The sequence below is a fragment of the Notechis scutatus genome, chromosome 1, assembly GCF_049901735.1.
Source record: "Notechis scutatus isolate UNSWTSFEM ecotype Mainland chromosome 1, rNotScu1.2, whole genome shotgun sequence".
NCBI classification, from domain to species: Eukaryota; Metazoa; Chordata; class Lepidosauria; order Squamata; family Elapidae; genus Notechis; species Notechis scutatus.
In genome coordinates this window covers 223,529,155-223,554,809 of record NC_142009.1, presented here as the reverse complement: position 1 = coordinate 223,554,809, position 25,655 = coordinate 223,529,155, and the positions used below count along the sequence as shown (strand labels likewise).

Sequence of the window (25,655 nt, the reverse complement as noted above, 5' to 3'; positions counted from 1 at the left end):
AATACTGCAAGGACGGAACAAGGTCAGTTAGGTATCCAGAACATCCTACCCACCATTCCTTTAGCAAGCATCCTAAATTGGTGGGTGATCCTCTTGAAGAGGCATTTGGGGACAAGATTAGTCTCTCTCCTCTTTGCCCCTCTCAGTTTCCCATGGACCCTTGAAATAGAACGATATGCAGGATGCCTTCTGGTATGTCTTCTGGCTGCATTTTCAAATTAAAAATAATTGTTTGGCAGCAAGATGGCTTTGGGAGAGTTCTACTGGCACCAGAGAGCAGTTTTTGGACCTGTTAACTAAAAACAGATGTGCTTTGTTATATGCTCAACAATTCACTTCTTAAGCTGAAATTTGTACCATCAGTCCATTGTGGCCGCCATCCATTCTTATGGTTATGCAACCTCACTAAGGACACTTAATGGCTCCAGAAGACTGATAGAGGAAACTTGTAGGACCATGGAAAGGATGATATGACTCCCAAGAGGAGAAGCAGACTAGAGTGTAAGTTTTTCTTCAATAATTCTTGTGGCTTCCCCACAACATTCATCCGTTGTTCGGGGCTCGTATGTGCAGCTACCCAGCCCTTGGGAAGAATGTGAGAGGTTCATTCCATGATCTTTGTAAAGCAATGATTGCAGTTGGGCAACCTGGACTCCATTTCGCCTTTTGGGAAAGGTCAGTTCCGAAAAACTGTTTTGAAAGTTCTTTAACTGAGCTTAGAAAAGATTGGGTAGGTTTAAGTGTTAATCAGTAGAAAACCCTGGAAAGTATTTTATGACTGCCGCTTTGTAAGGATGTGTTCATTGCTCCCCTCACCTAATAGTTAGTGTAAACAAATTTTGGATGAGTGATTGTGCATGCACACTACCACTATGCAGCTGGCCATGAAATGAACAAGTGCTTTGCATTTTAAATGCTGAGCACTACTGTCTATTTCTTGAACATTTTGTCTCTGTGTTAATGTGTTCTTGGTGCTCTGGTGATGGTTTTGAGTGTATGAATATTTTGCTTTAGCCTCATTTCGGGGCAAGCAAAGGAAGGTAAATGCTGGATTTATGTTTTTGCTCACATAAATTCTATATAGTTGCTGCTGTATACTCTTAATCGTACATGGGAAAAGACCCGAACACACCTAGACCTACATATATACACTGCTCAAAAAAATAAAGGGAACACAAAAATAAGACATCCTAGATCTGAATGAATGAAATATTTGTATTAAATACTTTGTTCATTGTGTAGTTGAATGTGCTGACAACAAAATCACACAAAAATTATCAATGGAAATCAAATTTAGCAACCCATGGAGGTCTGGATTTGGAGTTACACTCAAAATTAAAGTGGAAAGAAACACTACAGGCTGATCCAACTTTGATGTAATGTCCTTAAAACAAGTCAAAATGGGGCTCAGTAGTGTGTGTGGCCTCCATGTGCCTGTATGACCTCCCTACAACGCCTGGGCATGCTCCTGATGAGGTGGCGGATGGTCTCCTGAGGGATCTCCTCCCACACCTGGACTAAAGCATCCCCCAACTCCTGGACAGTCTGTGGTGCAATGTGGCATTGGTGGATGGAGCGAGAGATGATGTCCCAGGTGTGCTCAGTTGGATTCAGGTCTGGGGAATGGACGGGCCAGTCCATAGCATCAATGCCTTCGTCTTGCAGGAACTGCTGACACACTCCAGCCACATGAGATCTAGCATTGTCGTGCATTAGGAGGAACCCAGGGCCAATCACACCAGCATATGGTCTCACAAGGGGTCTGAGGATCTCATCTCGGTACCTAATGGCAGTCAGGCTACCTCTGGCAAGCACATGGAGGGCTTTACGGCCCCCTAAAGAAATGCCACCCCACACCATTACTGACCCACTGCCAAACCGGTCATGCTGGAGGATGTTGCAGGCAGCAGAACGTTCTCCACGGCGTCTCCAGACCCTGTCACGTCTGTCACATGTGCTTAGTGTGAACCTGCTTTCATCTGTGAAGAGCACAGGGCGCCAGTGGCGAATTTGTCAATCTTGGTGTTTTCTGGCAAATGCCAAACGTCCTGCGCAGTGTTGGGCTGTAAGCACAACCCCCACCTGTGGACGTCGGGCCCTCATACCACCCTCATGGAGTCTGTTTCTGATCGTTTGAGCAGCCACATGCACATTTGTGGCCCGCTGGAGGTCATTTTGCAGGGGTCTGGTAGTGCTCCTCCTGTCCCTCCTTGCACAAAGGCGGAGGTAGCGGTCCTGATGCTGGGTTGTTGCCCTCCTACCGCCTCCTCCACATCTCCTGATGTACTGGCCTGTCTCCTGGTAGCGCCTCCATGCTCTGGACACTACGCTGACAGACACAGCAAACCTTTTTGCCACAGCTTGCATTGATGTGCCATCCTGGATGAGCTGCACTACCTGAGCCACTTGTGTGGATTGTAGACTCCGTTTCATGCTACCACTAGAGTGAAAGCACTGCCAGCATTCAAAAGTGACCAAACCATCAGCCAGAAAGCATAGGAACTGAGAAGTGGTCTGTGGTCACCACCTGCAGAACCACTCCTTTATTGGGGATGTCTTGCTAACTGCCTCTGCTTTCCACCTGTTGTCTATTCCATTTGCACAACAGCATGTGAAACTGATTGTCAATCAGTGTTGCTACCTAAGTGGACAGTTTGATTTCACTGAAGTGTGATTGACTTGGAGTTACATTGTGTTGTTTAAGTGTTCCCTTTATTTTTTTGAGCAGTGTATATATATATATCTTCCATATATATGGAAGACCTCTGATAAAATTCATAGTTGCATGTATGTATGTATGTTTTATATATATATATATATATATATATATATATATATATATATATATATATATATATATATATATATATATATAAACACATACCTAAAATCCACATAGAAAGCAGTTTTGAAGCATCAGATATGTGAACTATTGCAACTATGAATTTTATCAGAGGTCTTCCATACAAGAAAGTAAATAGACATTTAATCTTACTTATCTGACAAGATCTCTGGCTGTGTTCTATTTATTCAACGTTAAAACAAAAAATACTATCCTGTGACCTTTATGACCAAAGTCTTATTTAGGGCACTGGCAGACAACTTACCAGTCTTTGAGTTGGCAGAAAACTTGCTGTTGATCACCAAGTCCTATTGCATCACTATAAATGGGATTAACAACTGGTGCTGCCCATATTGTTTCAGTAGGGGACAAATTAAGGCATATGATTGGTGGAGTCCTTCGTTTTCCTCCCTATCAAATTTCAGCTGTTTTCCCTTGGAAAAATAGCCACTAATTACTGCCATTAACAGGTTGGACAAGTATAGGTAAGTGTGGAACAGTATGTTTAACTACCTGTCAAATTTCCTGACTAACATCAGAGATACATATCCTTAATCTAACATTGGTTCCCACGGTGGTGGATTAAATACGTACAAACAGAATACTGGAGATAAAAGTGCCATTTATGTTCCCTAGCAACTAGTAGAGAGAAGCATGCATATTCAGCCAACTTTTTCATTATATTCTCCATTGCAGTTGCCAAGATTCATTTGCTGGCCAAGTAAAACCAAACAGGACCTGTACAGGGGCCCAAAAACCCTCCTGTATTTAGTAGCTCCTGGCTTACAGCAAAAGTCAGAGGTTCAGCTCCTCCTCTAGAATGCCATTTATGGGAAACTTCATATTTTTGTAATTTTACACCCCCGCCCCTCGGGGTTCCTATATCATTGGATTAATGCGAAACACATCTGCTATAAAAAAACATCCTGTGTTCAGATAATGGGGGGGGGGGAACAGAAAGGGGGGAAGAATTCCATGCAATTGTTTTGGCTCTGTTTCATCAGTGCATCTTCAGCTGCAATGAATTCCTGTGGGAATGGGATATGGGGCAGACCTCAGGGTGCAGACAATATGAGGACATATGCTATAAGATAGATAACTTTTTATTGTCATTTTTTGTACTGTGAGCACACTGATCCACATTAAAAATGAAATTCTGTTGGATGCTCTCAAGAGAAAGTGCATACCTACCCAACCACATACATAACATATATATATATATATATATATATATATATATATATATATATATATATATATATATATATATATATATATATACACATGCTATATTCATATATAAATATATACCTGCACAATATATCTCCATCTATCTCTCTATCTTTATCTATCTATCTATCTATCTATCTATCTATCTATCTATCTATCTATCTATCTATCTATCACTGTCCATTTTGAATACTTAGTGGAAAGAAAAAAGAAGAGTTCACAAGGTTGATCCTATATGGAACAAAAAACTGTGACTGAACCTAGATGTTCTGCTTTGGATACCACGAATACCATATGTTCAATTGGTAGAGTAGCAGTGTTTATTCTCTTGGTAACCAAAAGCGGACACCAGCCCAGGTATCTTTTAAAGTTACAAGTAGGATAGGGGGTCTCCAAACCTAGCAACATTAAGACTTGTGGACTTCAGTTCCCAGATTGGCTCAGCTAGTCATGGTAGCTGAACAATTCTGGGAGTTAAAAATCCATAAGTCTTAAAATTGTCGGGTTTGGAGACCCATAAACTAGGAGATCTGGCTTTATTATTGATTTCCCTTGTTTTCTTTCTCTGCTCTTCCATGCAGAAGTTGGGCACACCCAAGGACCCCTGGATGGAAGCCTATATGCCAAGGTGAAAAAGAAAGACTCCCTTCACGGCAGCACTGGCACTGTCAACCCCAACCGGCTTGCCCTCTCTGCTGCCCCCAACCACATTGAGCACACGCTGTCGGTCAGCAGTGATTCAGGGAACTCAACTGCTTCCACCAAGACAGATAAGACCGATGAGCAGGCAGCACCTTCGGTTCCCAGCAGCAGTGGAGGAAACAACCCTATTTTGACCCCCGAAGAAAAGCGGGAGCTTGAGAGCTTGCTCAGTGGATTTGGTTTGGAAAACGAAGCCACCATGCACAACCACAGCCCCAGTGAGATTACAGCAGCTGTTTCTGCTTCACCGGGCCGCCATATCATACCAGCTCAGATTCATGTCAATGGGGAAGCTGCTGGCTTAGTGGCTGAGAGGGAAACTGACATTTTGGATGATGAGTTGCCCAACCAGGATGGACACAGTGTGGGTAGCTTAGGCACCCTCTCCTCTTTCGATGGCACCACCAACACCAGTGACATTGGCTATCATGAGGCTCCCCGGATGGAGAGCCTCAATTCTTTACCCAACGGTTCATCCAATTTCAATGGCTTAGACAAGCTGCATGATTCGGAGATGGTTATCAACGGTGGTTATCCCTACAACAACCAGAATGCCTTGCGGAACATTATGGGACGTCACCCTCATGATCCTTATGCGCACATCAGGCCCTCAGTGTCTGCCCAAGAAAATTTGGCGGATTATCACCAGCATGGTTTCCCCACTCCTGGCTGGTTACAACCCCAGCCACCAGCTTCCAGCCGGCAATATCCCTATGGCTGCGACTCCAATAGCATATATCGCTCCCAGTCCTTCCCCACAGCTACTGTTGAAATCTCCCAGCTTCCTCAAGCACCAGCCCGCAGCACAAGTAGTCGAGACGCTGTCCAGAGGGGGCTTAACTCTTGGCAGCAACAAGGGGGAGGTAGCAGACCACCGTCACGTCAACAGGATGGTGCCCGAGACAGCCATAGTTCCAGCCTTGCTAGTGCAAGCCCCCAATCCAGCCCTTCACAAGCAGCACCCCCTCAAAGCATAAGCATCCCCGAATTCCCTAGTATTGCCTCCCAGAAGGAAATAGAACAATCCATTGAAGCTCTCAATATGCTCATGCATGACCTGGATCCTTCTGTCTCCGTGATGCCTAAATCCCAGAGTGTTCCGTTGGCTACCAGAGAAGACAGGCCACACCCAGTAGCTCTTTCAATGTCTGCCCAACCTGTGATGGGACCTCATGTGGTGCAACCAAAGGCTACCAATGCTTTTGGCTTGATTCCAGGAAGCCCTTCACAAAACTCCCTTGGCTCCAGTGTGCCCCAGATGGTTGAACCCGTACCTAAAGCTCATCCTATGAAGCTATTGCTCAACAGTGTTGGAGAACTGGAATATCCAGCACAAGATTTCAGAGAGGCCTATTCTCCCTATGGCTATCAGAACCAACAGCCAACTGTAATACAAGGAAAGAGCCTTGGGCAGATGGCAGGAAGCCCGCCCACATCTCCCAGGCCTCATGCAACAGCATGCAAGGTCATGGAAGGGCAGCATCCTCTGCTGACATCACCTCCTTCATCCACAACAGCAGTCCAACCCCAGGTGCCCTTAAATGAGGCTGAGCATCACGGGGAAGCCTCTCAGGCTTCAGTTGAAGAGCCTTTGCATCTTGAAGGTCTGGTGGCTCACAGAATAGCAGGTAAGAAAGTCTTGCTATGGGTTTTCCTTCGAATAAGCCACCTCTGTTTTAGGGGCCTAAATGGGGATTTTGTAAGTCATAGGATGTGTGCTTTTTCAGGAATTTGCTTTTTGTTAAGATGGCTTCATTCAAATTAAGAGTGACAAACTCAACTTTCCCTATAAAATGCAGAATGAAAAGACTGCAGTGCAGAAAGTGCAGAGAATGTTTCATTTTCACTTGCAATGGCCTTTCTCTAAGTATGGCTGGATTTTCAATAGCTGCTGTTGACTATTTATTCAGTTCTAAACAATGCCCTGGGCATGGAGCCTCATCCTGTATCTGCATGCCATGCCCAAGGAGATTGGGTTCTAGGAGGCTAAAGATTGAGAGGTTGGCATGGGCCAATTGGTGATGCAATAAATCAAATTCAAGCATTACTATAGCTAGAGGAAGGGTTGCCCTGGAAATTCATGAAGAAAACTGCATAGCTAAAAAAAATTTCCCCTAATTATGCATAGCAATGCATGAATCAGTATGGGGGAAGGGCGAAAAGATCTCAACTACTTCACATGGGTTATTGTCTTGGGCCAGGAATGGCTAGCATTTTTAGCAGGTGCGTCATATGCCAATGCCAAGCTTTTGATAGGAGCAGCATAATTTGTACTGTAGCTCAGATAATCTGCCTCCATTGCCGGCTAAGCTAGAGGAACATCATTACTTTATAAAGTCTTAGTAAAGCAACACCTGGAATACTGTATCCAGTTTTGGTCACCACATTACAAAAAAAATGTTGAGACATTGGAAAAAGTGCAGAGAAGAGCAACTAAGATGATTAAAGGCCTGGAGACTAAAACATATGAAGAGCGGTTGTAAAATTTGGGTTTGGCTAGTCTAGAGAAAGGAAGGACTGGGTGGACATGATAGCAGTATTCCAGTATTTGAGAGGCTGCCACAAAGAAGAGGGGGTCCATTTATTTTCCAAAGCACCAGAGGGCAGAACAAGGAACAATGGATCCTGATCAATGATTTGTCTGAAATGGTATAGAGTTTCCTGCTTGAGTTGCCTCCAAGATCCATTCCAACTCTGTCTCTAATCAATGAGAGAAGCAACCTGGAATTAAGATCAAACTTCCTAATAGTGAGGACAATTAACCAGTGGAACATCTTGCCTTCCGAAGTGGTGGGTGCTTCATCACTGGAGGTTTCTAAGAAGAGACTGGACAGCCACTTGTCTGAAATGGTATAGGGTCTCCTGTTTGAGCAGTGCGTTGGATTAGAAGTCCCTTCTGATTGATTGATTGACTGCAGCTAGAATTGTCCCATTTGAAGTCTAGAGGATCCCTTTACCATCACTTCAACCTAGGAGTAGTGTGAATCCCTGCAGCATTACTATATGTTGGTGGTCTATAATCTGTACTTAGTGTCTTCGTAACATGAGATAACAATGAGCACCACAAACCTTTCCCCAAGCTATTTTTGTAGAGAATTCTCTTCCTTCCTTTTCCCAAAAGGAGAAAAATTGATGTTGGGAGCTACTGCATTTACTTCCCTGAATTTGGGTGCTCTCCCTGGGTTCTGATAGCCATAGCTAATTCATGGGCTGACACTGTGCATCTATGCCTCTCTTGCCCTAAACTGACATCTTTATAAACAAGAAATCTTGAATTTCTAATGTATAATTGTTAGCAGTTGACATTAACACATACAATACAACATTGTTGGATAGGGGAGAAATTACCCAGCAACTGCTAGGGTGATTGTGGCAAACAAGACAGGGCATTGATTTGATTTTTATGTTCAGTGAATGAGGGAACTGGCAAAAAGCTTTTAGTCTCTTTGCTGCAAGTTGCTGATTTAGGAAGGAAATGTCCACCACACCCACAGAAGCGCAATATTCCGTTGCCTCGGGTGCTTCTTTCATGTCTTTTTCCGAAGCTCAGAAGGCTGGAAGTCTTGGGCAGGGCACTGTATCCTCTGAACTGAGAAAGGGGTATTCAGTGAGAACAAGTAATGTGCATGAGTTTAAATGCATGAAATTCCCATGGTTGTTTCCCTTTTGGCTTTGCTGAAGACCTTTGTCTTTGCAATTCTAGATATCTGAAAAAGCAGTGGAATCCCACTTTTTTCTAGAGTGCCTGTGGCATAGAAAAGACAAGGTACTTTGGCTTATACAACTAGTAAAAAGCACCTTTGATTCTGTTATAATCAGTGGAAGGGAATCATAATAAACACAAAATCTTTAGACTATAAGATCCCCACTCCTGCCCCATCACTAATGGCAAGCTCAACGGCTCATTCTTCCACTCCAGTGATAATTTTAACAGACTAACAAAGCAACAGAATTGGAATGGATCTTGGAGAAAACTCAAGCAGGAAACTCTATACCATTTCAGACAAATCATTGTCTAATCTCTTCTTAAAAACCTCCATATTAGTTCTTCATATGCTTTTTAAATAATCTCTCTTCAAGCATATATATGACCACCTTAAAAAAACATGTTTATCCAAATCCTGATGATGAAAAGCTTGCCATCTTAAGACAGACTTGAGCTTTTATTTACGCAACAGATCCTAGATTTCATGCCATGCAGTACATGACAAGAACTAAGTATGTTATGCCTTGGACACCATGAAGGTTTTTAAAAATGTATTCAGGCAAGTCTTCCTTTTAATCGAGATGGATTGGTTCTTTTGAAACAATAGTTCCTTCAGTAAGTGCCTTCATCATTTTGAACAAGGTTGCATATTAAACAGGCTTTGCCCAAGCAGAAGTTATAGAGGATACACTTTCCAAAACTGTCTTTGGGATTAAAGCTCTGGAATTCTCCTTTAACCACAATACATAGTGGCAAGGAAATATTGTGGTCATTGCACTCGGTATGCAGTGTCAGCCTCAGCAGTCTCAGAGATGGTAATTAGATGAAAAAGTATTTAATTGTAGAACCACTCAGAAATGTCTTGGATCTAATCCAGCCCTCAGTACCAGTCAAAGCTGCTGTTCAGCTTCTGGGCCATGGGCATTACAATATTTAGCAGAGAGAAAATGTTTTAGACAATAAAGAAAACAGTAAGATGAAAAGAAAAAAAAACAGGTTCAAGGCTGATCCACTGTACTATCTTGGAATGTGTAGAGATGCACATAATTTAAGTAGTGAACCTGTGATAGAAATACGTTCCCTGTGTTTACATTGGGTGTTCAGTGTTCTTACAAGGGCTGAACTCAGATTAAAAGGAATTGCTTTTGTTCACACAAAACATAGCAGTAAATAGTCCTTCTTTGCCTGCAGTTGGCAGTAATACCCATAATCACTGATTCTTCATTGTCTTCAGAACAGTGCTTTAGTGTTTTGCAAAAGAAAGTACTTTTTAGAACATGTTCAAAATCTACATTTTAATAAAGTTACAAGAGAAATTAGTTCAGTTCTGAATGGTGTGAACTTGTCCAATATATGTGAACAGATGCACGAACATGCCAGATACAGGATTCTGGACCTGGATATTTATTTTGACAATTCAGAAAAGGAAATATGAAAACACATGTATTAAGTAAAAGAGCACCTTAAAGCATACCCATTAGGAAAAATATGCACAGGGTCACTTATTTTGTCAGACTGCTGGGGAGGCGGAAAGTACATGGTATGTGGACAAGCATGTATATTTTAAAAAATGCACACAAAGTGCATATGACATTTCCTGTTGACTTTTTTTTATTTTTAATTGCAAATTGCATTTGTGCAAGAGCACAAATATATGATTGGAAAAAGGAAAAATCAGAAAAGAAAAGAAAGCTTGGAAGCAAACAACCGGCAGATGCCAGAGAATGATGAGAAGGAAATGTCCAGAACAAGCTGAAAGAGCAAGGGCCAACATGTTATTTACAGTGACTTGCTATAAATTGCCTGTTTGTTCCAAGGCAAATATGTGTGGAATTTCACAGATCATCCTCCTGCCTGGTTCTCGCTGTCATGAGAACTCCAGTTTCCTATTCAGGGGCAGGGGGAACACCCCCTGCAGTGATTACAGCAAAATGTCTCTCGGAGGATTTGCTCCCAGGAAAAGCTGAGCATCACTGAAAATCCTGCACATCCCAAGAGAACTCAGGATCTAAATGAAAGCCCAGGGACAATTAGCAGGGTCTGCTTGAGTCCTGCTTCATAATCCGTTTTACTACTGTTGGGTTGAGTTTGCTAGATTTAACAACTCTGTCATCTCCTCTGGATCTTTTAGTCCAATGACGTGGAGAGCTGAATGACCCTTAGAGAGCTGTATGTAATGAAATTTCATTTTAATGTATACTGATTAGTGTACATTCAGAGTGACAATAAAGCTACTCTACTCTACTCTACTCTACTCTACTCTACTCTACTCTACTCTACTCTACTCTACTCTAATTCCAATTCCAATTCCAATTCCAGTTCCATTCCATTCCATTCCAATTCTAATTCTTATTCTTATTCTGTTCTGTTCTATTCTCAAACTTGGTAACTTTATGAAATGTGGGGCTTCAATTCCGAGAAGTCTCCAACCAACCCTTCTTAAAGTTGCTGAGTTTGAGAAACACTGCTTCAGCCATTCCAACCATTTCAGAAGAGTCTGGGAGGCTCTTGCTTCCCTGCCCTCTTTCTTATTTTCAGAAGTGGAAACAATTTGTGGTGTGTCCGTGTAGAGAAACCTTAGGGGGGAAAGTCTTACTTATATCACTTTCCACTTTTTTTTTTTTTTTTTTGCAACTCCCAATTGCTTCAGACAGATGGAAACTATAGAGGAGTCCCTACAGAGGAGTTGTTTTTACTGTCTAGGACATCATCTCAGTTTCTAAAAACAAGAATGAACCAATTCTCCGCTAAGCTGTACACACAACATGAGAAGGAAGCAAAGTAATTTAGATCCCCACCCCAAAGGACTGGGATAGTTGGGGCTAAATTTAACCTCCTCTGAATCAATGGAGTTATTTATACATTTTGGTTTGTATTATACACTTGCCTCTCCTATGAGAGCCTTTCGTAGTGGGGTGGGTGGGGTGGAACTGCACATTGAAGAAACTTCCAAATTCCCTGAAACTTAGGATTGATTAAAACCTACCTTGAGTCCAGATTTGCTATCTGGATATAGGAGATTACATATGTTTTGAAGTGTTATTATTAAAATAAATCATATTAATAGCAAAACATAATTCTACCATTGCCAAATAACAGATGTAGCCCAGTCTTATATAGGTCTGTCCTGCGGTAAGTTCCACCAAAAGGGAACTTTTAGGTATAGGATTGCAGCCTGGGTGGAAATACTGAATCAGAGGTTGAGAGAAATGCTTTTAATAGTAACTTTTTTTATACTTGATATATGACTTGACTTAGGCCAGTTGCTTGAAGACCATTTGAAGTTACAAACAGACTTAAAAAAGACTATTTATAACTTGCCCTGGAAGTTATCATTGCTGTATACGCACTTTTGCAGCAGAGGTGGGTATTCAGCAGGTTTTGACCAGTTCTGGAGAACCAGTAGCGGAAATTTTGAGTAGTTTGGAGAACCGGCAAATACCACCTCTGACTGGAGGTTTTACAGTATCCTTCCCCTGCCACGCCCACTAAGCCACACCCACAGAACCGGTAGTAAAAAAAAATTGAATCTCACCACTGCTTTGCAGTCATGTGATCTCATTTCAGGCATTTTGCAACTGACTTGCGTTTAAGACCAGGAGCAGTGTCCCATGGTAGCATGGCCATAATTTGTGACATTTCTTTTTTTTGTGTGTGTGCTAATTTCCAGCAGAAAAACCCCCGTTCATTGGATATGCTGGATTTGTTTAAGGATGGCATGTTTTGCTTAACAACCAGGTGATTTGCTTAATTACCATGATTATTCACTTTACGACCATTGTAAAATGGTTATAAAATTGAGTCTGGTCGCATGGTGCCTTGACTTCCAATTGCAATTTTTTTTCAGTCAAAATTCTGAGCTCCCCATCATGGTTGTAGCCAAGAACTACCTGTATGAAGACAATCTCAGTTATCCCTACTGATTTTTTTGGGGGGTACTTCCCAAATATGAGTCTAAGCTTTTCTCCAAAAGTATGGAATGATAATAGAACTATAATTAAGCTGCGACCTTAATTTTTCCCATATTCACCATTAGCTAAATAATATACATTGCCAGAACTGACAGTCATGCAAAAAGTACTTAATAAAGAGAGTAATGGTGAGGATTGTATCAGGCTTGTGAAATAGATAGTCCTCGAGTTATGACCACTATTGAGCCAAAAATTTATGTTGGTAAGAGAAACATTTATTCAGTGAGTTTGCCACATTTTATGACTTTTCTTGCCACTATTGTTAAGTGAATCATTTCATTTATTAAATCAGCAACCCGGTTGTTAAGTGAACTTGGATTTCCCCATTGACTTTACTTGTCGGAAAGTCACAAAAGGTGACCCCATGACCCTGGGACACTGCCCCTGTCATAAATGTCAACCACTTGCCAAGCATCTGAATTTTGATCATGTGACCATGGGGATGCTGCCATGGTGAAAAGTGTGAAAACAATCATAGTTCACTTTTTTTTCAGTGCCGTTGTAACTTTGAACATTCACTAATTGAACTCTTGTAAGTCGAGGACTACCTGTAGATGTATTTTCTGCTTAAGCTATTCAGTAACAAATGCATACTCAGATGAGTTTTTAAAAAATGAGCACATTGCTGCAATGGCGGAATATCTTAGCGGAATCATTGAAATGTAAGTGCTAGTGATGGAGAGGAAGAAATTCAGAACAGGAAGGTGAGATAGGCTGATCCTTTGGTTAGGCCAGGAAGTGTAGCTACACATGATGACTGAGGTACAGATATCTCTGTATTACACACACTCCATTTCTTATAGTATGAGTAGGTATAGAGCCACATATACATCATGGCTGCTTTTGCATTTTGTCCTTATCCTGTCATGCTACCAGCTTCTTAGATAAGATAGCCACAAGGCCTCTCACTTCTAGTATTAATGCTGCTCTCTTTTTCATTTCATTTATTTCTTTCTCTGGGCCAGTGGTGGGATTCAATTTTTTTTACTACCGGTTCTGTGGGCATGGCTTGGTGGGTGTGGCAGGGGAAGGATACTGTAAAATCTCCAGTCAGAGGTGGTATTTGCCAGTTCTCTGAACTACTCAAAATTTCTGCTACCGGTTCTCCAGAACTGGTCAGAACCTGCTGAATACCACCTCTGCTCTGGGCTCAGTCTGTATTGGGGTGTCAAACTTGCATCACATGCTTACCCCCAGTTTAACAAAGGGGGGGAAAGTCATGATACATCACGTGATTACAATGTGATATCGCGAGTTTGACACCCATGGTCTCTACCATTGCTCAGTGGAGTTCTTCTTTTCCACGTTGTTTATATTTGAGAGGAATACAGATAAAGAAGCCACAACAGACCACATCCTGCACAGCAGTTAAAAATGCTGAGTTTGTCAGCTGTGCGACGGGGTGAGTTCCCATTACTTGCCCCGGCTCCTTCCAACCTAGCAGTTCAAAAGCATGTAAATGTGAGTAGATAAATAGGTACCGTTCTGTGGGAAGGTAATAGTGTTGCATGTACCTTGTTATAGTCATGCTGGCCACGTGACCATGGAAATGTCTTTGAACAATGGTGGCTCCCTTGGCTAAAAAACACAGATGAGCAGCACCCCTGAGAGGTGGGCATGACTGGACAGGGGAAACCTTTACCTTTAGAACACCATGTGTCTTCCTTCATTTTCTGATTGAAACTGAGGTCCATCTCCCAGGTTGATAAAGACTGTATCCTGAGTATGGTTTGAGTCCAAAGAAAATTAGCAGTCTGAAGGGTGTTTATAATTACCTCCAAATTTTCATTCCTGAGGGTTACCCACTATATCCAAGGTACAGTGAAAGAATTAATAACTGAAGAGCTCTCTTCAGGTCATGTATTATGGCCTACTCTCAAGCCATATCACAATGTCTTAAAGTCTCGGGGTAAGATTTCGACTAATACTTTTTCTTATGTTCTTTTCCCTTCCCCCCTCCTTTGTTGTAATCTTGTTCTCTCTGTGTGTCCTCTTTGTCCCACACACTCTCCATGATGGATTTTGTTTCTTCCTTGGTTGACCTTCTGCTTCTGTACTCTTATCTGCCCTACCTTCATCTCACCTTGTCAGAATACAACGCCAAACTCCGGGACCTCCGGAACAGCATGAAAAGCCCCCATCCTCCTCTTCACCGACAGCGATCCTTCTCCTTTTCTGGTTTGTTCTGTTCCTGCTTTTCCGTCTTTCTCCCTGGGCTTCCCTGCCGTAGATCATCCTGGCATGGCATTGGGCTCTGGCATGAACTTGAAATTGGGGAGGTGCAGCTTTTTTCCATATGGGGGTGGAAGGGTATGGCTAATTTAGAGTCCTTATGGCACCATTCATTTATTCACTAGCTCACTTTTCAGAAAGTAAGGTCTGAGAAATTTATCTTCAGTTTTTTCAGTGTCAGGGATGACTTCACACCACAAATAAGCTCCCCCCCCCATGCAACTACATTTGGAAAGCATATAATAAGTGCATTCACAAAATGGCAGCTTTGCCTATTCACAGTCTTTCATAACTTGTTAAAATATCCCTATGAATTAGAAGTCAAACCTCCTCAGAATAATACAACTATCCTGTTGTATTATTGTGAGACCAAATGCATTCCTGATTCTTGATCCAGTTGACCAGATTTCTTCACCATCCAAATCTTCATCCTCATCCAAAGTTTTTTTAAAAAAAATAATAATAAAGGGAGTAGGAAATCTGATAAACAGACTCTGTAGACTACCATGAATAAAAAATTTCCCATATTTATCTTTCTCAAATCAATGTGCTGACCAGGTCTGGACTCTAAAATAGCCTTATGCATTCCAACATTTTTGTTTCTATCATTGTTTTCTCCTCCTCCTCCTCCTCCTCCTCCTCCTCCTCCTCCTCCTCCTCCTCCTCCTCCTCCTCCTCCTCCTCCTCCTCCTCCTCCTCCTCCTCCTCTTCCTCTTCCTCCTCCTCCTCTTTCTCCCTTTCCTATTCTCTATGACAGTGTGTCTAGTGAGCTCATTGAGGAATCCATTTGCTCTATGTGATGCTTGTCTGTGGTGTGTAGCTGGAATTCACTCACACAAGGTCTGGCTGGGGAGAGCTTGTCTTCTTCAGGGCGACCACTCTCACCATTGCTTTGTGACTGGCACTGGGTCAATATTTCCATACATGTTGAAGTGTGCATGGAACTGATGAAGGGGGAAAGTTTCCGTGGGATTGTTGTGGAAAGAGGCAAAGGTTCAGGAATGGAACATTCACTTTCAATACAGCTTGGCCAGATGCCAAAGTTATTTAAGGGCCTCTATGTGTTCTACAGCACTGTTGTGGCATTTTACTGCAGATCTTTCCACAGAGCCTGGTAGCACTGAATGGAACCAGGATGGAGGCTTCCAGTTCTGCATGGCAAACAGAGGGAGGGTGAGCATGCGGGTGTGTAAATTATAGAAGTTTCGATTCACAAGGGCCACTCTGGGGGAAAAGAAGCTGTCAATGGATTTCAAAAGTGCAGTTGCTTCATAATGTCCTGTTACATATTGGGGGATATGCATGGGACAGCAAGCTTGAAGTTCTCCAGAGAAGAATGACCTTTTACTGGAAGTTCCTTTTCAGCAGTTGGGAGTCCTGAATATTTCGTTGTTATGTTTCAACTTTTTTTTTTTTTTTTTTTTACTATTCTTGGTATATAAATGTTTGCGGTTAGTTTTGGATGATAGTTAGGAAGGACTGGTTCAAAAATCTGTGTTGGGTTGTGTCAATCTTTGTGTTAAGTAAGACGGAATACCATTTGAACAGAAGATGCTATTGATTAATCTGTTTAATTTGTACCAATTACAGGATACTTGGCCCTTCTGAATCCACCCAGCTCTGTCCCTACAGGTTTGGAATTTGAACTCCTGCAAAATTTCACAATGCTTTAGTTGATTTGGAAAGTGGCTTTTTGCTACTCCACTCTTTGCTTCTGGAGGGCCTGCGGGACAGCAATCTCTGCTTGTCTGACAGACAGCTCCAGGCTCTGCTTGTCTGAGAGACAGCTCCAGAATTAATGCAAAAGCATGCTGTATTATGCCTGATAGCCTGTCACTTTGGCTTCTGGCCTCACTGAGGAATGAAGATGTATACGTACAAACCTCACTCCCCTTTCCCCCAAATTTTGAAGGAGTGGAAGGGAATCTGGAATGGCCACCACTGCATGCATGATTTATTTCACACTTTGGGGTGCTGTGTTTTATAGAATATTGTTAGAAGGATGGAAATCATTCATATGTTGGGAAAAAGCCTCAGCACTAATGAATAACTCTGTGATTCCCAAAGATTTGCCTAAATGGTATTATCTCTTCTACTGAGAAGCATTAGTATTCCTGGTGTGCGGGAGGGTGCCTACTATGAGTGAATGAATGGTTGGCTGCTCTTATGCTAGCCACATTTCTCCCCAGCATGAGTCCAACCTTGCTAATCTCTTGACTGCTCAAAAGACTGGTGAAGGCAGATCAAGGTATACATTTGTTGCTGTACTGTAAGGGTTCTCTCATAAATACGGTAAAATATTCTATTTGTTTCCTTGCGAGTCAACAGTGCTAGTAAAGATGCAATAGCTAACCTTCCCTTTCTGGCCAGCAGATGAACACTGAAATGTCACATACAGTTGGTACTGGAAGGCCTGGCACTTCCTCACTTTCATGCAATTCCCCCTGCTACTTGTAAACATAGTAAAATAATTACACTGCTGGCATCACTGTGCATTATGGAGGGAAGCCAACACACTCTGCTATGAAGAATTTTTGCAATTACCTGCTTTTGACTCGGCCATCATACTAAGGTCCAACAAGCTGGGAAGCAGGGCGAACCAGGCGGCCCCATCAGTTTGTTCAGGGCTAGAAACTAGTGCAAAATCTAGTTGTTTCTGCTACAAAGTTCACTGCTTGCAAACTAAAGTTTCCCATTTTCAAGAAACCACATGTCTGATGGAGGAAACCAGGACCTGGTGCACGTAAGTGTCCAGTAACAGTTTTCTGAGTGACATGAGGCTCAACCTGCTCTTCAAGCAGATGTGAAACAACATCTGGTAATTCTGCATTAGTTACCAATGGTCATGGGAAATTCACAGTAATCTAAGAGTTTAGTCCTGTTTTATATCTCTTCTTTATTATTCCTTAGATAAATTACTTAATTACATCATACCCTGGCTTGGTTCATCCTTACACTAAGCCAATGTCTATTGTTGGTTTACTGAAATGTGTGGATCACCCCATTATGATTTAGTACAATATTAGGGGTGAACAAGCCATTGTGGCCTGTTAAAAAGCAATCATGGTTTAAAAACTATCCTTGCTGCTCATTCGTGAGACATAGCACAGAGATAACTCATCAAATACTGTGTTTCCTGTAAAATTTAGCAATACTTTTAACGTCAATCTAAAAACAAGGAACACTGTCAATATTTATCATTAAAAACAACATTAGCTTTTCTTTTCAGTTTAATCCGGCAGAGGAAAACTAATCAAGAGACTTTCTCTCTGAGGGTACTGTTATTCTGGAATTCCATCTTGCTTTTTATACTCTCATTTTAGATACTGTGGAAACTCTTCTTCCTGTAAGGATTATTGTGATTGATTTTACTATTTCTCATATGCTATTTGACGCTGCTTATTTTTAATGCATTTTTATTACTGTTCTGTTTTGCAAAAACCACCTTTGGAGAAATGTTTATTTTTAAAGACAGGAAACAGGTGAGGGACTCAATGGTGTTAATTGTACTTATACACTGCATTTCCTTCAAGGAATATATCCTCCTCTCCCTTAGAGAGGGTGATTGGCTCAAGGTCATGCAATGTGTTTGAGGACTGAATCAGAGGTGGTATTCAGCAGGTTCTGACCAGTTCTGGAGAACCGATAGCGGAAATTTTGAGTAGTTTGGAGAACCAGCAAATACCACCTCTGACTGGCCCCGCCCCCATCTATTTTCTGCCTCCTGAGTCCCATCTGATAGGCTGGGTCTTCTTTTGTTGCTCTGCATAGGAGAAGGGGGCTGGAAAGCAGGTTAAAGGGATAGGAAGGGAATGGGATTTTGTAATATCCTTCCCCTAGAGTGGGGTGGGAATGGAGATTTTACAGTATCCTTCCTCTCCTATGCCCAACAAGCCACGACCACCAAGCCACACCATGCCCACCAAGCCACGCCCACAGAACCGGTAATAAACAATTTTGAATTCCACCATGGGTTGAATGATATTTGAATTTCAGTCTTGCCTTCGGGTGCTTCTAGATGTGGTACTTATTGTGAAATTATCACGACGAAGAGGAAAGTGAGTTATACAAGATCAACAGCCATTTATAACCCTCATATTTTCCCTGATTTGCTTTTGCAAATTTATTTTTTTTACTTTAAAGACTGACCTTTTTTTTCCAGGAAGGACAAAAGAGTAATGGTTCCCCTAGGTAGATAGATGTCCAAACTTCCATTAATCTGTCCTTTTAAATTGTCTTTTAAAAAACTGAAAGCCTCTCTATAGTTCAGGATGCCATTTAAACGAGTGTTAACACATTTTACAACTTCACAATTAAGTGCTTTTTCGATTCCCTGCCATTTCACTGATTACACCAAATCTCATATTTTCTTTTTTTGCACTTATACACCTCACCAGTTCTTTTGCTTTCTGTAAAGTCCACTGTTTAGTTTGAATTGTACCTTCATAAATTGAGGTTCAGCCACCAATATGAAACCAGACCAAAAAAAAAAAAAAAACATATTACAGAAGGAATGTCTCCTATGTGTACAAGTGTGGGTTTGTGAATTAGACTTCTGTTCTTTTCTGTAAACACCGCACCCCCCCAAAAAAAAGAAGCTTATTTTGAGAATGAAGGAGGTGGTCTTGGCATCTCTGCTAGAATGAATGACAGAATAAGTTTTTATAGAAAATGTACTTCAAAATATTTTTGAGAACTGTACGGAATCAAAAAAAGTATAAAATAGGATTATTCAGTCCTATTTTGCAGTTCTAGTTATTAACTAGGAGTGCAAAATAGATTTTTCCCTGTTGCCCTTCTGAATACCAATTAGCTATTTTCACATCCAGCCAAGTTAGTTTCTCTGGAGTGTCTGTCTGGTTATTGTTGGAAGTAATACACCAGATTAGATGGACCTGTGGTCTCATCTACTGAAGCTGCTCTGATGTTCTTAGAAAACCCTTTACATCATTAGGTTGGACTTTCCTTTCTACCTAAATGAGAATAACATAAAACATACATATGATTTTATCACACTTGGATACAATTACATGGAAACTTTTTTTTGCTTTTGCCATTTCTCACTGTATTTACTCTGTCTCTGGAATCAGAGTTATGCAAAGTCTTTTAAGAAGTGGAGAGAGGAAGAAACAGAAAAGTTCAGCAATCCATGCTGCCTCTGCTATTTCATGTGCTGTATTCCTTGTTTTAGACAATGATAACACAGAGAGCACTTCAGTTAATATGTACACCAGCCTGCATCATGCCTAATTGGCTACAATAAGTAGGTATTTCCCAGAGTCTTTTGTAGTACAGCTTGAAATTGCTTCCAAAATCCAAAGTTTAATCTTCCTTCCTTCCTTTCCTTCCTTCCTTCCTTCCTTCCTTCCTTCCTTCCTTCCTTCCTTCCTTCCTTCCTTCATATCTATCTATCTTCCTATCATCTTCCTTCCTTCCTTCCTTCCTTCCTTCCTTCCTTCCTTCCTTCCTTGATGTTGACCCGCGTTGGGCACTTGTATCAGGTCCAGGCAGCACCATATCCGGGTGCAACAAAAGTACTCCAATGGAAGCCCACCACCATCCCCATTCGCATGTTTAAATAGGCCTAATTTGGGGAGGGCATTCATTTCATGCCTATAAAACATGCTGACTCCATTGGGGAGGCCGTATGTGAGACAGGATCATCCTATCTATCTATCTATCTATCTATCTATCTATCTATCTATCTATCTATCTATCTATCTATCTATCATCTCTCTCATACCCTCTCATCCCTCTCTCTCCCTCTCTCTCTCTCATCTACCTACCTTCCTACCTACCTTTCTCTATTAAATTTATATGCTGACCAACTCCCCTATAAGGTGACTTTAAGTTTAATGGTGATGGACTGGTTTCCTTAGTGTGTGCTTTGTTTAACTTGCTGGAGGCCCTGATTTTTTCCTCTACCACCGGAGAGCTTAATGAAAGGTTACAGTACTTTATGGCCTTACCCTAAGGACATGCAACACTAATCTTATAATTTTCCTAGCAAATATAATGTAGAAGGGAGAGAATGCCAAAACTACAATTCACTAAATGGGCCCATCTTTTTCAGCTGGTCTTCAATCATTCCTGGCAATCTTGCTTGCTGTAAGCCAAGGCATTGTCATTCTTGGCTCTGAAACACTGGCTCTGTTCTTCCTTATCCTCTCCCCCCCACCCACTACCTACACATTTTAAAGGAAGGAGGAAACAAAGCACAGAAGGGCAGGGGGGGAAATGAAGTTGGAGAAGGAGGATTGGTGCAAGAGATATTTGAAATATGCCTGCAGCAGCAAGACCACCAGTCCAGCAACACCCATTTTCTTGAGGTGGGAGAAAAATAGAACGCATCACCTTGAAGGACCCTGCTATCATCTCAGGGTTTTCCTTCACACATGAGCAGTTTCATTCAGACTCTTTGCTCTGGTTATAATGGGCATTATCTCTTACTCAGGCTTTGCTACTTCCAACACACTCACACACACACACACACACACTCCTTCTCTACTTGAGAGCATAATCTTCCCTCTCTTCCTGAAGAACATTCTTTGAGGTTTCCCTCAAGGAGTCTTGGACCCTACCACTAGTTTCTTGCAGTGATTTGGTGCTCTTTTAGTTTAGGATTAACCAGTGATGCGCTTCAAAAAAAGCTTACCACTGGTTTGGTTGGCGTGGCTTGGTGGGCGTGCTTTGCTCACGCATACATACTTTGTGCATGCGCCAAACGCCCACTTTGCGCAGGCGCAGAGGCTTTCTGACTCACCTCCTGCAATCCTGCGCTCTCCCTGTTGCTTCAGCAGCTGGCCCAAAGCAGCTGCGCTTCAAAAGCAGGATATAAAGGTCAGTATGGGAGCCCAGGTGGGCGGGTGGGCCCAACAGCAGAGTCTCCGCTGCTCTTCGGCACTACCGGTACGCCAGAACCGGACTGAACCAGTAGAATACCACCACTGGGATTAACCATAAGTTGACCTTCAGGTTTTTGCAAGGTAGGCTACAAATATGTATGAAATGGCGGGGAATTGGTGTGTGTGCATGTGGTTGGGTTAACTGAGGAAATCAGCTTCCATCTACAGTAGTCCTCCACTTACGACCACAACTGACCCCAACATTTCTACTGCTAAGTGAGACAGTTGTTAGGTGAGTTTTGCCGCATTTTACGACCTTCCTTGCCACAGTTGTTAAGTGAATCACTGCAGTTGTTAAGTTAGTGACACGGTTGTTAAGGGAATCCGGCTTCCCCGTTGACTTTGCTTGTCAGAAGGTTCCAAAACATGACCTCAGGGCACTGCAACCTGAGGTTGTCAGTTCCCAAGCATCTGAATGTTGATCACATGACCCATGGAGATGCTGCAATGGTTGTAAGTGTGAAAAACGGTCACAAGTCACTTTTTTTTTTAGTGCCGTTGTAACTTCTGTCACTAAATGAACTGTTGTAAGTCCAGGACTACCTGAATACAATTCCTATAGTTTATATACTGTATGAATTGTGACCAAAAAAGGCATTATTCCTAGATTGCATTTATGTTTGAAATATAATTCAAAGAAGGCACAGTTGAGAGATAGCTGGAAACTGGACCTCTTGCAGCTGCATAATGGTATTTTGATTATGTGCTGCTCCAGCCATAAGACTTGAAAAAAAGGAGGTAAAACGGTGTGTGTTTTGCATTTATTAGTTCACTGAAATGTGACTATGTTTAAACTTGGCCACTGAAGGTAAAGCTTTAAAGGAAAATGGCTTTGAGGGATGTTTAAAAGGTTTGAAGTCTGGCAAATGTAGAAAATGATCTGTCTTCTTTTTAAGAAACAACTCTGCCGTTGCCTTTCTTAATTACTGTTACATGTCGTGCTGCTGGAGTCCTCTTTGTCTCTAAATGGATAGATTTTCCCCCCTTTGTTCTGGCTGATGCATTTGGACTGTTTGAGTCTCTTCTGCTTAATTCTACATTAGGGTTCCTCGAAATCAGGTTTATCTACTTTTCCCCACTCCTTCTTCCATCTTGAGAAGGTGGCATGGCTGGTATAAGTTAAGGAAAGACCCAGACCTGTTAAACTCGATTCCATTGAGGGCCACATCAGGGTTGTGTTTGACCTTGGGGGGCTGGGGTGGGCATGGCCAGGGTGGGCATGGCCAGCTCGACGTCACTTGGGTCGGGGGCACCTGTGGTGGCCCGAGGTCCGTTTTCGGCTGGGATGGCCTCCTGCAACCCTCTGCCAGCGAAAATGGAGCTTTGGGGGTGGGAGGAGCTTCCGAGCTCTACTTTCACTGGCAGAGGCACTGCGGGCCGGTCCTTTGCTGTTTCCAGATCAGCCCCGTGGGCCAGATCTAAGCATCCTGCTGGCTGGATCCAGCCCCCAGGCCTTGAGTTTGACCTCCTTGTGTTAGGGGCTCAAATGTAGATCGAAACTCCCAGGAAAGTGTTGATAAGGATCTCACCCACTGCTTTACCTTCCTGGCTGCCTTATTAAGAACAAAACAAACACAAATCTAAACACATGTAAGACACAGGTTGCATGAAGAGGGCATCGGATACTGTTTTTGTAAACAAGAATAAATAGGTAAGCGGGAATGAGATCTAGGTGCCCGACTCTTTTCTTTAACTGGGGGCTGACTAAGTTTCAATGTGGTTTTTATAAACTGTAATCCCAACAAATTTAAGAGAGGGGATGAGGAGGATTTCTCTCTGTAAAAAAAAAAATATTGTATAAAGTTCCAGTTATTGCAACAAACAGAATATGGTTTCAAAACTGAAGCTTTAGTTCTTCTTTGAATGGATTCCTTTCCTGCATTGTTTATTGTACGGCAATGGGACACATTTGAATGGTTTTTAGGATTTCGTTGCTGTGCATCAGACATTCCTTTTGTTGTTGGGAGAAACAGAACTTATTGTTGAACATTTCGAAGAACTAGATGTACAATATATTAGTGGTAAAGAATTTCCTTGGGCTCAATCTTAAAAAGACTTGATTAAGCAAGTGCTAGCCTGTTCTTTAGGTTTTGTGGCACCCTGGGGTCTTGCTGTAAAAATAGTCAGATGGGTTGGAGGACTTCCAACTTCTTAAAAAACTCTTGCTTTTCTCTAGCAAACAACTGTGAAGAAGCTGTCCTTTTAATTCTATTTAGATCTTAAAATGCTGCAAGAACAGTATCCTAGGATTTCCTGATGTTTCGTAGTTCTTAATGAACAACTTTTTTCCTCCCAGGAGTGTTTATTGGCTGATTATAATTCTGAATAAAGACAAGCTCACTTCCTTTGGGGAGGGCATTGCCTGGCATACCACTCAGAGGCCATATGTCTTTCATGTTAAAAAAAAAAGTTTATGTACCCCTGATCTGAAAGATTTTCCGAGGCTGTTCAGTGACGTTCCAAATTGTTACAGTAACAATCTGCTTCTACAGAGAAACGTGTGAATTTACTAATACATTAGTAGCTCTCGTTGCCTCTTTCTTTCCCATGCTAAGATGCAGCCCAAAGAGCTGAATCTCCATGACCTTCTGGGTGTATTAGAACTCATCCCATACTTTGCATCTTCCTTCCTCGCATCATTGAATTTGCAGGAGTGCAGCTGCTGCAGGAGAAGTCACCAGAGGAAGGTGAAGCCCTTGTCCGGAGACGCACTACCAGTGAGGGTCAATACGAGAACAGTCCCCAGGAACCCAGTTCACCACGAAGCCCAACCGTCCGATCACCAATTCACTGTGTCTCACCAGAGGTGGTCAGCACCATTGCTGCCAATCCTGGAGGAAGACCTAAGGAGGTACTTTTTTTTTTTTTTTTTTAAAAAGGATTTTCTTTTTAACTCTTTGCATGGCGGTAAAGATACCTGGTGGAGGACAGAGAATACCAAGGTATTAAAGGGAAAATTGATTGGGCAGTAAGATGGAATAAACAAATGAGACAGGTCCTCCTCAAATATTAGTTGGGTGGAGCTAGAACTCCAAAGTATTTGTATTTGAATTTAGATACAAAACCCACCCTAGTATACTGAAATCCTCGTTTTCACAGAATATTATGAAGCAGTTTGACACTCAAACAAACAACAACAAAAAAGAGTTGCATTTTAGATCTGCAACTATATATGAGCCATGGTGGTGTAGTGGTTAGAATTCAGTATTGCAGGCTAACTCTGCATTCCCTCTGCCAGGCGTTCAATCCTGACTGGCTCAAGGTTGACTCAGCCTTCCATCCTTCCGAGGATGGTAAAATGAGGACCCAGATTGTTGGGGGCAATAGGCTGACTCTGTAAACTGCTTAGAGAGGGCTGTAAAGCACTGTGAAGCAGTGTATAAGTTTAAGTACTATTGCTATTAGATTTAAAAAAAGAAGGCATGAAAGCATTAGGAAATCCTTGGAAAAGCAATAAAACATACACACAAAAATGCATACTTTAGAAGAAATTCAGATGACAAATTTTCACCAACTTGCTTTGAAATCTATAAAACGGAGAGCTTGCATAAAATTGACTTGGCCATCCCTATGGATGGCTCTTCCTTGAGCTTGGGGATTAAATTGAACTGGTTTGGGGCAGTAAAATTTCCATGCTTACTCCTCCTCCCAGCAAAATGAATTGTGGAATACCTGCTGCAACTTGCCTCTTCTGCTTCCTCCCACCCCCTACATCTTACTAGCAGTTGAAGAAAATGTAGTAAATGAAAGATCTTTGATGAAAAAAAAGAGGTGAAAACTATGAAAGAAGAAAGAACTGGAGCAAAGGGGGAGAGGAAATCATGTGGAGGAAAAAGAAATCCCTGCTGTCTAATTTGCTAAGAGTTGGAATAAATGTAAAGGAAGGGAGACTACAGGTAGTCCCTGACTTACGACCACAATTGAGCCCAACATTTCTGTTGTTGAGTGAGTTTTGCCCCCTTTTACAACATTTCTTGCCACGGTTGTTAAGCAAATCACCGCAGTTGGTAAATTAGCGACCTGGTTTTTAAGCGAATCTGCCTTCCTCATTGACTTTGCTTCTCAAA

The 25,655-nt window shown here is 42.0% G+C and overlaps 1 protein-coding gene across 16 annotated transcripts in view; it reads left to right on the top strand.

The window, feature by feature from the left end:
- TNS1 (tensin 1) overlaps nt 1-25,655 on the top strand; it is a 374,426-nt gene that overhangs the window by 306,283 nt on the left and 42,488 nt on the right. For 9 of the 16 annotated variants that reach the window (XM_087950347.1, XM_087950343.1, XM_087950349.1 and 6 more), the window contains 4 exons: nt 4,654-6,402; nt 14,543-14,629; nt 16,274-16,315; nt 24,240-24,439. In XM_087950347.1, the coding sequence (XP_087806473.1) occupies nt 4,654-6,402; nt 14,543-14,629; nt 16,274-16,315; nt 24,240-24,439 (2,078 nt within the window). The remainder of the gene's footprint in view (nt 1-4,653; nt 6,403-14,542; nt 14,630-16,273; nt 16,316-24,239; nt 24,440-25,655) is intronic. The other 7 variants (XM_026665513.2, XM_087950353.1, XM_026665510.2 and 4 more) reach the window with 3 other exon arrangements.